The sequence below is a fragment of the Apis cerana genome, linkage group LG9, assembly GCF_029169275.1.
Source record: "Apis cerana isolate GH-2021 linkage group LG9, AcerK_1.0, whole genome shotgun sequence".
In the NCBI taxonomy this organism is placed as follows: domain Eukaryota; kingdom Metazoa; phylum Arthropoda; class Insecta; order Hymenoptera; family Apidae; genus Apis; species Apis cerana.
Window position 1 is genome coordinate 9,432,969 of NC_083860.1, and position 15,851 is coordinate 9,448,819.

The 15,851-nt window shown below is 45.9% G+C and overlaps 1 protein-coding gene across 2 annotated transcripts in view; it reads right to left on the bottom strand.

Moving 5' to 3' along the window:
* LOC108004330 (visual system homeobox 2-like) overlaps positions 1-15,851 on the bottom strand; it is a 53,139-nt gene that overhangs the window by 18,651 nt on the left and 18,637 nt on the right. For both annotated transcript variants that reach the window (XM_017067157.3, XM_017067174.3), the window contains exons 3-4: positions 2,273-2,363; positions 996-1,119 (exon numbers count right to left, since the gene is read on the bottom strand). In XM_017067157.3, coding sequence (XP_016922646.1) covers positions 996-1,119; positions 2,273-2,363 — 215 coding nt within the window. The remainder of the gene's footprint in view (positions 1-995; positions 1,120-2,272; positions 2,364-15,851) is intronic.

Here is a 15,851-nt window from a genome sequence, read left to right on the forward strand (position 1 = left end):
GCTAATTGATAATGATTCTCTTTGACGAACGAATGCGCTTTAAATTTGTTTGTAAAATCGTCGCGCGTTGTTGTCGCGCCGAGCCCGAATTTTCAACGATAAAACGACACCCGTTGTAATTGCATGAAAACGTATTGGACCTTTATATTTCCACTGATTATACCGTATAATCGTCACGGGCGGCACGTTAAATTTTCCAAGAGTACGTTACGTTGTTAATTCCCGTTAATGAACAAAATTATCGTTAAAGCAGATTGTGGTTTTAATAGCGAATTATAGATGAAATTTTCCGCAAACATTCGAAAATTATTCAAGGAACGAAAGCTTGAACGTGACGAAAAATGAAACTGGCCCGCTCGATACAGTTCGCGTCTTTGCAAATTTTTCAATTCAACGGTAAATAAAGCAGAATTACATTATATGTTAATTTAATAGATAAATTATGCGCACAAGATACATCGTGTCTCTCTTCCCCCCACTGAAAGCAACCACTTTTAATTTACACGTAGTACGAATGAAAATGACTCGATTTAACCATACCAACGATCTAATCGTTATTTCCATTTTTCCATTAATCAATTTAACTACGGCCCTCGAATTTTTATTGCGGCCCAAGTTTAACGAACAAAGACACTTTTTGACGTCTCGATGGATATTTTAAATCTTTTTCAAAACGAGAAAAAAAAAAAAGAAAAATAACACTTAACCGTAGAAGAACACAAATAAATGGAACTTAAATAAATGTGCCGTCGTCAAAGTACGATAGTCTCGAAAGTTGTGAAGATGTTTCGCCAAATTATTAACGGTACAATTTTCGAGTGGCGAAATATCAGAAAGTTAGAGAAATAAGTCGTAGCTTTTGATCAATTCCATCGTGTTTGATGGAAACTCGATACGGCTGAGTCGCGAATATCAGAAGGAAATGGTACGGTATCGAAGCGTCCGATTGGTAGGTCAGAAGGTCGGATTTCATAGGTCTTTTGATTTTCGCTCACCTGTATCCTGTCTTCGGGCAGATCGGTTCGAAGGCTGAGCATCTCGCGAGCGTACACGTCGGGATAATGGGCTTCTTTGAAGGCTGCCTCCAGCTCCTCCAGCTGCTGTGACGTGAAGATCGTCCTGGAGCAACAACCGTATGAACCTAGTTATATGCCATTACAGCTTTTCCCTTAAAGCTAGCCTACACTCGAAGGAAAAAGCTCACGTGCGGGTTAAGGAGGGAGGGGGGGCGACGAAATGAGAAATATTTCACAAGTAAAATTGCTAGGGACAAAAAGTTGATCGTTATCGAATAATCGGGGGGAGGGGAGGGGGGGAGGGAGGGAGGAGGAGTAAACAATTTCACGTGGATTCGCAATGGTCGAAACGAGATTAAATTCTATACATTTTCACCCGAAACGAATTTCGAGGGAATCAATCAACGTATGGATAAATCTATCTTTTGTGCGGGGCGAATTTATTTAAAAACATATTTCATAAATTTTACAATGAAACATTCGAGTCGTGAAAAATTTTAATTTGCGCACGTTTCAATTTATGGGGTTATAATAAATTCCTTCGTTGGAAACAATTTCGAAAGGTCTCCCTCGACGTCAATTTTTTAATCTTTCCCACGGATTGATAATACCGTGGGAATAATCTTACATGGCAGTGATGTAATATCGAACGTTTGAATGGAATCGATCTCTACCGAATAAATATATCTTTTAACGATCAATTTAAGCCCATGAATTCGTCCATCTGGTATACAATTATCGCGGAACGGTGATTGCATTCGGGTTGTCTGTCACTTGAAAATAGCTGAAAACTCATTATCGGGGGTGGTACTCGTCGATTACACGATGAAAAGTCTAAAATGATATATTCGTTTGGAATAAATTTATCATTATCGACGAACGAAAATCACTGAAACGCGGAACAAGTTGTCTATTCGGGGACCCGTGTATAATCAAGCGAAAATGCATAAGAATAGCTCTCAACGTTGCGTCGAAAATTTTGCCACTGGTTATTAATTATTCGCGCGTATTTCTATCACGCTGATTTCACATTACGCGTCGATCAAAATTTTTCCTTTTTTTTTTTTTTTTTTTTTTTACAACGCGCGCGCCAGACTGAATTAATGGCGTCGTTTCGGAAATGGCGAAAAAATTCGATGCAACGCGAACGATAAATAAATAACAATAAAAAAAAAAGTAAACAGAAAAAAAAAATGTTCATCGAACCAAGAAGAAAAAACAACAACAAAAAAAAAAGATTCGGGTGAGACACTCACCTATGACGACGCTTCTTCTTCTTCTTTTTGCTGAAACCGGAGAGACCGTCGACCGTGAAGTCTTTCCCGGATTCTATATTGTGCCCGACACCTGTAACAAGATCGTTAAATTTATTTAATCTCCGGGAAAATATGGCGGATAATACGTGAAAACTTTTTCAAAACTAACGATGTCGTGGTTAAACAAACGCATAATACGTTTGGATAAAATAAGCTTGGATAATTTGCGGCTGTATCCTCTTCCTTCAAAAAATCATCATTAACGCGAACCAATAATCCATTCGATCCCGAATTGAAGCGGCGCGCATACATCGGGGATCAAATTACCCATTATATCCGATTTTCCAATAAATCGAGACCACGCGTATTCACGCAAATTGTATCAAATGAGTGGTTTACGAGTGCGCGCAACCCCTCTTCTATTTCCCTTGGTTAATAGTTGATGACGATCTACGATAACTCGACGAAAATATCGATTTCGCTGAATATCTTTCCCCTTTCGATATGTGATGAAAAAAAAAAAAAGAAGAAGCAACACGTTTCTCGATAATTAAAAAAAAAAAAAAATTTGAAATTGCCAGGCACGGCATTAAGGGTGGATGAAAAGGCGCGGAATAAGGATTCGGAGCAACCCAAATTCGCGTAACCGTTTCTCATGTTCCAATTTCGCCCTTTGAAGCATCGGCACGCAACTAAGAAGCGCAAAACGCGATTCTATTTTTCCATTTATCGCCCGTTTCCTTTGTCCACCACTCGCGGCGTCGCATTTAAAGCATTATCCACTCGGTACACGGGTGGTACAAAAAAAAAAAGAAAAGAAAAGAAAAGGAAAGAAAAGAAAAGAAAAGGAAAAAAAAGAAGAAACGCAATTAACGGACGTGGACGTGGTGTGCGCGCACCACGCGTGTTTCGATCGGAAAAACTCGCTCGTAGAACGTAATTTCCACGCGCGCGATATCGACTGTCGCAGCGCGGACTTGACACTCGATATTCCGGGAAAATACCCGGTAAATTTATTACCGATAACGGAATTGCGAATGGTTCGATGGAACTGCCTTCCCGGACGAGAGAGAGAGAAGAATTCACGTCGAAAATAAAAAAAGAAAGAAAGAAAGAAAGAAACGAGGAAGAGACGAGGGAGGGGGGGAAAGAATATCGAGAAATCTTGTTGACCAGATGGATTTTCGTCTGAGAAATCTGAGATTGCCAGATTTGTAGAAAGGGAAAAATAGCGCGTGAACACGACACGTGGAAAAGAAACAAAAAGAAAAAAAATGTCTTCCCTTTTTCTTCATATTTTTCTTCTTTCCTCCCTTTTTTCCCTTTTTCTTTCCTTTTTCCCCCCACTCGTGACTCGACAATTTGTGCGTGCTTTGCAGGATAAATGGCAATTTTGTATGGGCGAGGAGAGGCAGGAAATTAGAAAGGTTGGTCGAGATGGCAAGCGGATAGGACCCATAGCCCGAAAATAATTATCAATTATAAATTAATTTCGAATTAACGAGCGAAAACCGGCTCCGTGGCGCGCGCCGCTTCCACAATGAAACCCTCTCCCCGGGGCTAACTCGTTACTACAGTTGTTGCTACCGCTGCCAGTCGCTGGTGACGCTACTACCGGCAGCTAATTAACTATTAATTAAGAGCTTAATTCCAATTATACGTGTTCTTCGACTAATTGGACCCACGAAACACATTGCTGACGTCACGTGGCTGCACGGATACGATTACTCCGCCCCCATCGTCCTACTTCTTTCCGCCAAATTATTTCTATCCCAACTTCTCCCTTACGACTAGTAACTTTTACTATCCTACTAGTATAGTGGATTTAATTAATCACTAAAGTATTTGGATACTTGTATTTTACGAAAAATACGAATGGAAAAAATCCAGATGATATTTGTATAGTTAGAGATACGCTAGTAGGAGAATTTATAATGGAAAAGTGAGAGAGAAAAGAAACGGATAAGGGACTTTATCGACTTTAATATCCTTTATAAAATCTTTTTCTGAATACGCTGATATTTCATTGTCGTGCAATCCATTTCCAGAATGCGCAAATCCGCAGCTGAAGTTGACACCGAGAATTGCTTTGGATAAATTGTCACGCGGTTGACGCGGGAAATAAAGTCCTTCACCATAGTTGGAAAAAAAAAAGAGCTAGTTTTCCGAACGTGTGAGCACCGAAAATGCCACGAAAGTCTATGAAAAGAAAGGCGAAAGAGAGGAATTCCGACGAATTTTGAGTCGAACAGTTTCGTAAACGGTGGGCGACGTAGAACACATGGTATGCGAAAATACCGGAGGCTGCTTTTAAAATGCATTGTTAATCCTTCCTTTTTCTTTCCGCGCCACTGTTGCTACTCTCTTGCTTTCACTCGCGCTGCATTTCACCGCTTTTTCAAAACGCTTCCCCAAAGTCAAACGAGGGAATAGCTTTATAATCATTGGCGAAACTCGCTCGAAAGAGGTAAAAAAAAAAAAAGAAAAAAGAAAAAAGAAAAAAAGAAAAAGAGAGAGAGAAAAAAGAACGTCAGGAATGAAAAGAGTATCGTTTTTTATCCCAAAGTAAAATGTATCGTGCAACATTTGCAACGTTGTTCCTTTTCAAATAATTTTTCCCTGTTTATTAGAGATTATCTAATCTTTTCATAATCTTTTCAAATCGTATCAACCGTTATCTCCTCTCTTGAAAGTTTCGCAAGAGTTTTGCAATATTCTTGGTACGTAATTATTTAACCAAAAGGTATAGTCGATGTTACTTACCAGCCGTGTTACGCTCGACGCGAAGGAAAGTATTCCTGCTGGGTCGTCACGAAGACGAAGAACTTAATGAGGAAGCGTCGGGTGCATTCAGTCGATTCAAGCAAATTTCTCGCATGCCGGCTTAATTTTATCCAACATTTCTTCCTCGCGCATACACGCGCCTCTCTATAGGTAACCGCCTTCCGAGCGACGCCTTTCCCAACCGTTAAACAAATTTCGCTCTATTTACTCTATCAATCTAGTCTCAAAAACAGGTGACTTGAACGGGTACTGCGATTATCAATTTAGGTCAAAATTATTTTGATTAAAGCTACTGACTTGATGAAATGAAACGACGATTCGTGGGCGGAAATATTGGAAGAGATTCGATCGCATTTTTTTTTTCCAGATCCGTTTTTTCCGTCGAAAATTGGAAAATTTTTCCACGGAATACGCCGAAAGCCGATTTACGCGAAAGAAAGAAAAAAAAAAAAAAGAAAAAGAAAAAGAGAACGGCGGAGCCGAATGGAAAATAAATATTTGAGACTCGACTGCGCGCAGCTTAAGACACCGAGCATGGAGTTCGCGCGATGCATTGTTTCACAAGATCGTAGAGAGGCCTCTTTACACCACCCCGGCTCCGCGTTGCTTCCTGCTCCCGGCTTTTTAAGTACGCTTATTTACCGCGAGCCGTCGAACCAATCGCTTTGCACGTTGGAGGACGTCGACGTAAGTAACTGCAACGGATCCTAATAACACGAAGAAAACGGTGTTGCGATATAACGTCCTAATAGAAAACGTTGTGGATATTGCTTCTCATTGCACGCTATAACAATAATGGAGTACCGGTGTGTGGATTAGAATTATCAGGTGTTGAAGTCGAGTCGACCGATTTATAAGAATCAGGAAGGAGATAAAATCTTGATAAAATTCGAGGAGAGGAATTAATAGTTTTCAGCATCGAAATATATACGCGTGTTTTAGAAAAAAAGTCTGGTCGGCATGGACTTTTTTCGAGCACATTTTCCATTTAAACGAATCGAAAAAAATCGAAAAAAATTATTTCGCATAATAAAGTGAAAAAAGAAAAAAAAAGAAAAAGGAAGGGCGGAATATTTTTCATATTCGTCACAAGGATTCGTGACGTATCCTTGGCGTGAGAATGATCGATATTAGACGCGGCAGGAAGCGTCAGGATGGCTAAGTAGGAGGCTGTAACCGAATCGATTAATCAAATCCAGTTAGCTATTACGGGACCAGCGGGACACGTTTGCCCTCTACCCTGATATATTCCCGGCTTCCTGGCGACCGATGCTTCTCTCTCCTCTAATTTGTCCTGGATCTAATCCGTTCGTAGTGCCCTCGAATATCGTGGGATGTCGCGACCTCCCTCGGGAGCCAAGCTAGGGAGCCACGCCGTGTTTGCGCATACACCCACTTCACAACCAATTGTTTTTAATCTTCTCGACGAGAGAACTCGCAAGATTACCTCGTCCTCGTACCTCGAATTGACCGACACTCCGTGAATAAACGCTCTTTATTGGATTTAATATCGAGCATCGGAAGAAGTCGATTAGGTTGTTGTTGTTGTTGTTGGCTTTGATCGATTTTTTCGAACGATGCGTTCGTGTTCGTATCTATCGGTTGAATATTTTACGAGTTAATCCAAAGATGGCGAATATCATCCATCGAAATTCGCGATTTTCTCTCCCAAACCAAACTTTCCCCATTTTCCAACGCGAAGGTATATCAATTTCAAAGTTGCATCGAAACACGACGAAAGCGTGAACATCAAACGAGCCGCGTTCAACCGAGGCTTCGAAGAAGCTCCGCCAACCCCCTTCCCTCGTCCCCCGATCATTGCGATTACGCGCGGCGGAACACAATCATCCGCGAAAGTATCCTCCTCCTTCTCCTCCTCCTCGTCCTCCCCCTTCACCTCCCCCTCGAACCGTTGTCACAAGCGGCGATAAAAGGAAGAAATCCAACAACTTCAGAGAAAACTTTGCGGTCTACTCGGCAAGGAGTAGAGAGAGACTTTGTGCGCACACAGATCCAGCCGGAGAGGCAGCTCTCGAAACACCCTCTCGCGTGAAAACAGTGGTAGTTTCCTGGCTAAATATATTCGCATCATGCGTACGTACACCTCGAGACCGGGCAGGGTTGTTTCGCGCACCGATACAAACCAACCCCTACGAGCCGATTACACCAAGATTCCATCGCACATCCCCACGCGTTCACGCCGGTTGACGCTGGATACGAGTGTGCGTGCCATACACGGAGAGGCTGAGAAAACGCCGATGCGGGCGCGCGCGCGTCCCGTGCGTTTGTGCACGTGAACGCACACGTGTGCACGTTCGTGTGTGCGTGCATTGGCTCGTGGAGCATCGCGGAGAGGGTGGCGAGAGACGGTGACGGGTACTAGTCGGTGGTGGTGGTGGTGGTGGTTGCGAGTTCCTAAGCGAGGGTGTGCGCGGCGCTGTCGGGTTTCAGGGTGGTTGCAGGGTGGTTGCCATCGGTGTGTGTCGGTGGCAGGCCGGTTACCAGGCAACCGGCAATAAAGGAGCGTGGATAGCCAATGGCGGCCCTCAATACACCCTTCGTCTAACACGGCTTGTTTTCCGTGCTTAAGAGCGAGACAGAAGGAGCTTTTGCTTTAGTAGCTGTTAAGACCTTAAACCCGTGGCCTTGCTTGGCTGCCTGCCTTGCGCCAAACTGCATCTAATAGAACCTCTTAGAAACCTGGCGGCCCGTGTTTCCTTCGATAATTGATATTCTAATCCTTCCTCACGCCGCCTCCAAATCTCTCTCGTCTCGAGAATCGCGATGGACACGCGACGCGTGTCCACTTATTTCCCTTTCTTCTTTCTTTCTTTCGCTCGAACCGTATTCTCGATCATTTGTCATCCAAGCGTCGAGTCAACGCTTTTCATTCCACGGATTAATCCCGTACGTTTCGCGGAAACCGAAATTGGATTCCACCGCTTCGCAGCTTTCCTCCCTTTGGATCGCGAGCAACTGGACACGAGCGAGCCGATTAACGAGAGAGCCGGCGGAGAGAGAGGGGGAGAAGGAGCAAGTTTAACATCGGACAAATGGAAAGGCGCAAAGTGTTAGAGACGATGGGAAAAGGGGACGGGAAAGGAAACGTCGTCGTGTTTGTTACACGGTGTATATGATGTTGTCCCATGGGGGGCGGCGGGCGAAGGTAGCACGTAGCACACCCCTGGGACGTCTTCAGCCGTCACTTGTCCGTATTAAACCAGGGTACTAATCCCGAAATTTAATTTGAAAATCTTTTCATGGCATCACCGTTCCATCCCTCCTCCTTGCCCATCCCTCTCCCTCCCCATTGGTGTCCGCTATGCACCCGGCAAGACGTTTTAAACCCGGAGAATTACCCGGCCTTTTGTGCCCTCGTAATTGAAAATTCGTTTCCGCCCCTTTTTCCGCGGCACGGAGAAACGGATAAATGCCTTTTCGTGGATTCATCGGGAGAAATTACCTCGTCGCCGGATGAATGAGACGACCCGCCGCCGCCTTCTCCGGCTCCGCGAGACGCGCGATTTCCCCGTTTCGGAGCTGGCTGCCATTTTATAAACGAAACTTAAAGTAAACGGGAGCGAGATGGAGGGAAGGGGGGAGGAAGGGCGTGAAAGGAGCCGGATGATTAACGAGACAAATGCTAGTTTGTCGCTGCTTCGTTCTCGTATAGAAGAGGAGGGGGGAGGGAGGGGTTCATTATCGGGTGAAAAATTAGATTTGCCTCGTGGCAATGGACAGTGGAGAACCGGGGGAAGGGCGAATCTCGTCGATAGCTAACAGGACTGTTTTCGAGAATTTAATTACCGAGTTAGATATCGTTCGCTCGAGGAAGATCGCTAATTTCTTAATAAATATCTTTCTCGAGTTCAACGAGTTCTCGAACGACGAGTAACAAGGTTGTAATCTCTCATCGATCGGTTATGCGTTCACAGGTCATCCGTGAATTCGCGATGAGAAATAACCTCCATCTTCCCCCATCTTGTGCGAAAACTACGTTACAAGTCAATTTGATACGCCTGCCTCCACTTCGTTCCTATCTCTATCCTCCTTCCGTGAATCAGCGAGTGGAAAATAATAAAATCGCGACGATTCTTTCTATTCGAGCGTTACGGCTTGTTCGGTGAATCCATCATTGACAAAAAAATTATATTACCTACATTACGAGATAATCGAATGGATCCAAGTATATATGTATATATAGATTTTTCATCCATCGAAGACAAGATTTATCTCTGTGTGTAAAAATAAATGATCGAGTAAGGGGCGGAAGGAACTGAATCTAAGGATAAAACTCATCGTTTCCAACACATTCGTAACAACACACCGTGCCGCATTCGTGCGAAATAGCGGCGCAACCGGTATGAAAAATGCATGGCTAGGAGAATTATTTATCGAGCGCGTGAAACATGTACACGCGGTCGTTTACATAGCCGAAAGGGCGAATGGAGCGTATCCGAGTGCAGCCGATGCTTGGATACATCCCTCGGGATGTTTCGGTAGATTAGGGACCCTCAACGTTAGGTAGTTTTGCTGCACCATGTAACACGCTGTAAAACACTTGTAACAGACCGGGAGGCGGCTTAGGGTGGTAAGCTGCTAATGCTTCCACGATGTTTTCGGGGTCGAATTAATTTGGCCGGTTCGATCGCTCGCCCCCTCGAGACCTCGACTCGATTCGCCTCGCGTCTTTTGTCCCTCTCTCTCTCTCTCTCTTCAATTTCTCTCCCTCCCCTCCTTCTTTCTCCCATCCACGTATTCTCCATTCATCTTCGCACGATCGTCGATGAGACGATCTCGAATTGAAATTTCGCGAAGCAATGAGGTCACCGATTCGAATTACGAGGTTGCGGATCCACGACGCGAGGCGAAGGATCTTGGACGGATCTTAATTATTTTAGATACAGGCGTTCGAGCTCCGACAATGGTAACGAAGACGTATAATTAACGTTCAGTAGGTGGCGTGGCGGGGAGAGATGAGTTTTCTTTTAAGCAGCAGGAATTACGTTGTTTCTCGAGCCACCGATTCGCGCATCCAGCGTACATAATACAGCAGTAATTAAGTTCTCGGGTAAAACTAGTTCCCGACAGGTTATTTCGCGAAAACTCGACGGCTTAATCACGGTTACTGCGAAACGCGTTTCATCGATCCTCGGGCCTCACAATCAGGAGGCCGTGGCCCCCTTGAATGGCGATAATTAATGAATAGGACGCGGCCGAAGAAGAAAAAGAGAGAGAGAGGGAGAGAGAAAAGAGAAAGAAGAAAAAAGTAGAATAACGAATTCGTGGGCGTATTTCTCGGAAGCGCCTCTCTCCTCGACTCTCTTACCCTCGGCTACCCCGCGCGGGTTTCTCACTTTCTTTTTCTTCCACGGGGCTTCACACCTCGTGGTCAGAAACGTGTTTTCGCGTTTGTCTCCGTACCATTCTCCGTGGTCGCGGTGGCCATGCTCGAAATTCGATCCTCTACGAATGGTGTGAATATTATGATGGCCACGCATTCAAATGCCAGGTCGAGACAATGGGCAAAGTGTTGATTGCCCGAAAACAAGGCGTTTTTTTTACCAACTACACGAACGTACTTTGTTCCACGACTCGCTCGCATAAATAAGTAGTCTTCCGTCGTATGCGATGTTCAAGGTCCTCCTCCTTGCTCCCGTCCATCTTCTCTTTTCCATCCGCCTACCAGATTTTCGGGATATCCAATATTTTTCAAAAGTTCGCGTAGCCCGAGTGCAGCCAAGAAGATATTCCCGATTAAATCGAACGCGAACAGACTCGAACAGATAGAAGCGTAAAACTCGGGAGAGGATAGAGCACGGCCGTCGATTCACGCGTCCAATTAATAGCAAGAAAGAGATCGCTGGTATCAAGCGGCGCATTAGGCAGTTTCGTGGTCGACGCGCGGAGCTTTCAGAAAAGGTGAAAGGAAAGTAGCGAGCGGGCGGCAAACAAGAGAGAGAGATGAGTCATCGCGCGATTTCACCACGAGGATCCACCGCGCGCCCGGATCTTTCTCTCGCAGCCGAGCCTTTGCTAAATTACATTAAATACTTAACGCGCGCACGAAACGCATAATTACGAGTCCTCCGCAGGAAATTGAAGAGGGCTGGAGGAGAGGAGGTCGCGCGCCGACGCTACCGCCCTGACGGGACGCGGTTTTTACCGAATCGTCTCCCGGAAAACGGAGGGAGGCCAGAGTCCAAAGAGTCGCAACAGGAGGCGACGTTGGCGATTGCCAGAGAGAATTGGGCAGTTGGCGTCGCAACGGCAACCCTTTACGTAATCTAGCAACGTAGGCGACGATGAGAGAAGGAGTTTCGGAGGGATGGAGAGGAATAGCTCACCGCGGCGGGGCGGAAGGGTTGGAAAGAGAGAAAGAAAAGAGAGATCGAAGTAGAAACGGATGAGGGAAGAGAGAAATGGAGGGAGGGTAGACCCCCATGCTAGGCTACCCCTTTCGACTGGGCAGTGGCGGCATAAGTCAGGAATTCCTGGCATGCGGTATATTGCGCGGGGGTGGAGGCCCGGCGGTTATAAGCTATAGTCTCCGGCGTGGCATGGCATGCACAGCCATTTACTTCATTATGTCATTAAGCTTAATGGCCCTGGCCCTAACACGGTTCTAGACTATAGCCACTTCTACGGTTCGTCCCCATTAACTCCTCTCTCGTGCCCTCCGCCAACCACCTCCCGCCTCCTGTCCACCCACCACCGCCGCCACCACCACCAACACCGATGGTGCTGGTGCTCTTGTCTGCCAGCATCCTCGTGAACCAGGCCGGGGGCTTACAATGAGCATCGACTTTACGCCGATGACCTGCTGCTGAAATTGCCGGCAGCATCGTGGAAAATTTATCGTGGCTGCTCCGACCCAGACGTATGGGGACGTCGATACCGGACCACCACGCGCCCCTCGTTCCCGCCTTATTTTCCCGGACAACGGTATCCAACCCCGCTGTTACGTGCATAAAGCGAACGGCGTTTCGATCGCCGAAACGAACTCGATGCTCGTTCCTGCTTTTCTCCTTTCTCTCGCATTTCTCGGGCACAAATTCTTTCGATATCAACCACGTAAAACCATTTTTTCTCCGGCGAGGATCGGATGAGGAGAATAATGCGACGGATTAATTCGCGACGCCTCTCCAGTCGCGACTATCAACGCGTGTAACGAAACGCTCGTAGATTTTAATTAGAGGGAGAATCGCGAAAGAAGCCACGATGGGACAAAACTCATTCGTTAACGGTGCGCGCGCCAACTAAGTGGCCGAACGGCCTGAATAATTGTTCGCCCGAAAACTGGCCACAATCGCGTCCATTCCCAAACGCGAGACGGATCGGGATCGGCGCAGACTCATCCGCGACCTCCGCGCAGCCGCGTTGAATCCTGGCCTTGATGGGCGGGAGGGGACAGTGGGAGGGAGGGAGGGTTGGTAATATCGCTGCGAGCGGGGAGATAGTGGATTTTATGCTGATGATCGGGCGAAATTGTCGGCAACATCGCGTAAAATTTACGGTATTCATAAGAGTCGCGTGATCATGTACGGTGGAAGCGGGTACGAAGCGAGCTTTCAGTCAACCCCTTCCAAATCCGTTCTCGATGGAGACGCGAGGGTCGCAAACTTGTTACAGCACTGCTTGGGGTTCTAATAATTGGAGAGCGCCAAGCTCCAACGTTCCACCACTCTTGGACGAAAATATTGCTTATATCGGGGAACGCGCGTGTTTCGTCTCCGATCAATTTTTTGTAACGCATATTTACGAATATTCGTATTTTGCAATATTTATTCCATCCGTTGTTCTTTCGACACGAAACGCGGAATGGGACACGCGGGAATGGATAAATAACGAGTTTTCGGTTAAATAATCGGTTTTAATAATCGACATTATTAATTTTCTGTTTAGAGGTGGAAAAGTGAGGAGAGATAAAGGAAGCTTTCGAATCGATTCAGTGACACGAGTTAACAATGGCGTGCGAGCACCCTTTGAAAATAGAACGACTAAACATCGGGAATTAAATGAAAAGCGGAGCTCCGGCTTGAAATTGTTCCACGAGTGAATGATTTCATAATTATTCTCCGAGTGGCGGGCTACGCTCGATTCAATAATACCGGCAATGCGATACGCTCAATGGCGCAATTAATCGTCCCATGGCTGTGCAGACTTCACAGATCTTCAATAGCGAGTCACATTTTGCGTTTGTCCGCCGAATCGGCCTCGATCTCGCGACAAATTGTTCCACTTCTTGTTCCACGTGATAATCGATAATACGACACGAATTTAACGGATTTTCTGCGGATCGGCCACGAAAAAGTTTTTCACGATGGAGAAAACCTCTCGGGAATACCCCCCTTTTGATTCGGCAACGAACGGCCAACCGAGTCCGCTGGGTTGAAACACATGCAACGCTTCAGGGAAGTGTTGACTGCCGACTGTTTTCGAAGTAACCCAATATTTTTGTAGCCCAACTACATATTTTGTTCCTTGGCGCCAGACAAACTTACGTCTGCACATGTCGACCTAAATTTAGTTTCTCGACCAAACTACTCTTTGCCCTGTCTCCTCCACTGTCGCCGCAAAACTGTCGTCTTTTCTTTCTTTCTTTCTTTCTTTCTTTTTTTTCTTTTTACCAAGCTCGATTGGCTCGTACTCGATATTTCTCATTAAAAGAAACAAAAGATTCGACACGTCGGAGAAAATAGAAAATAGAGGACGAAAAATTAATTAGAGAATGAATAATGGAGGAAGAAAGATTTTCGAAGAGGATGCAAATTAAAAAAGAAAAAAAATTAAATATTCGTGTGTATGGCGGCAAGTTTGAATTGGTAAATGGAGGCATTATTCGAAGGAGCGGAAAGTTGTCTAATCGTGACAAAGAACGTCGAGGAAAGGAAGGGACCAGGTAACTTAACGATCGGTCCTCACCATCTCGTTGACTCCCCTCAAGGTCAACGAGAAGAGTCTAATTGTCCCTTCCAGAAGAGAGACTTGGCAACCTTTCAAATTTCTTTGCTTACAAATTCATAAGGACCCCGGGAAATACACCTCCTCGAAGGAAATTTATTGAAATTAGTGCAATTAGCGGATTCCAGAGGATCCACGGACGGGAGAAGAACGCGCAGCAGCTAAGATGGCTTCTGATATCGATTCGTGCATCGATTGAGGTGTTAACGGTAAAATTTAGGATCCATTAACATTTATGTAAGCATCCACTATTCGTCGAAATAAAGAGAAACCCGAGAAATGAAAGCAACAACGAAACGGTTTCAGCCGGAAATCTGTATTACGACGCGGTTCGCATCACGGCGTAACATCATCGACGTAACGTACGATGATCTCTTTCTTTAATTGAAGGAACGCGTCAACAACCCGGTGGCAAGACTGGTAAAGCTGTCTTTCAAACGTAGAACCATAAGAAATTTAATCCAGAAGAGCTCTCACATCCTCAACACCCCATTTTAAACAGCGACCATTGTCTTTCTCATTTCAACCGACCCATCGACGTCGGTCGAAAGAAAGACGCCTCGTGTAACCCCATCGTGTCGCGTGATAAATTCGTGCGAGTATCCTACGCGGTTCCGTGTTCCTTGGCATTAGTTCTTATCCGTTCTCTGTCTCTGTTTCTCTCTGTCTCTCTCTCTCTCTCTCTATACCTCTCTCTATACCTCTTTTTTTCCCTTTCCTTTCCCTCCACCGATCTTTCATCCCTACCAACGGGACGAGGCTCGCCCTCTTCCGCTCAATGGAACGCGCCCATCGTGGAAAATCGCAAAGCGGTGAAAAGGTGTGAATCTCCGGCCCTCGAAAAAGGACGACAATGCCCGTGTTGGCGTCGCACAATGAGCCTCTAAACCCACAATGTAGCCACTGTATCTGTACGAACGGCAGCGAGAGGGCTTCTCCTCTCGCGCGCCACCCCCAACCCCTTTTCATCGGCACAATCCTACCGCAAGGAGTCGAGGATGCCTGGATGTTCTCGAAAGCACATTTTTCACCCGCATAATATTTATTCGTCCGCCAGTTTGTATCGCTTTAAAGTGATGCCCCGAATGAAACCGAAAACCCTCTCTCACGGAGAGCCGACATACAGAGACGAGATCCTGTGTGTTCGCTCCCCGAGGAAAGAACAAAATTTCTCTGATCGTCGAAACGTTACCCTATTGGATAGTTGCCAGTCCATTAAACCACCACCACGCCCCTCATTTCTGTCAAAATATTTCCAAAGTTACGAGCCAACGTCCCATTTTTCCCACTCCATTTTTCCTTCTCCATTCGTCGCCAATAATGCTCTATTCTTCCCGACTACTTTTCCTTCCATAGTATAGATACGTTCGATCACAGGAGCACGGGAAAGGGTTCGAAATTTCTACGTTACGCGTCGCCTGCCCACCGTGCCTAACCTCGCTGACAAAAATGTACCAGTGTGTAAATCGGTGTGTGACGGATTCCCGTGTGCTGGTGGAACGTGTGCACGGCCGCGCGCACAGATCATTGTTCGTTGCATTGTCAAGCTCGCAGGACATGGCGTCCCGCTTTTTGTCGGGACCAGCTGAGTCAAAATGGCCTCCGGTCGATGACGTCACGAACTCACGTGCTCCACACGCAATAGGCACTACGCATCGATCCTGGCTACGTTTCCAGGCCCGGCCAATGGGTACGTCGACGAAAGGATAAAGAGCCACTTCCTCGTCCGTTCAGCGGCCAAAAAAAAATATTCTATTAATCCCGCGAAGAAAATTGTCGTCGAGACGACGAGCCGATCGCCAAGCTAATGACCTCTATTCAGAGCACGCCG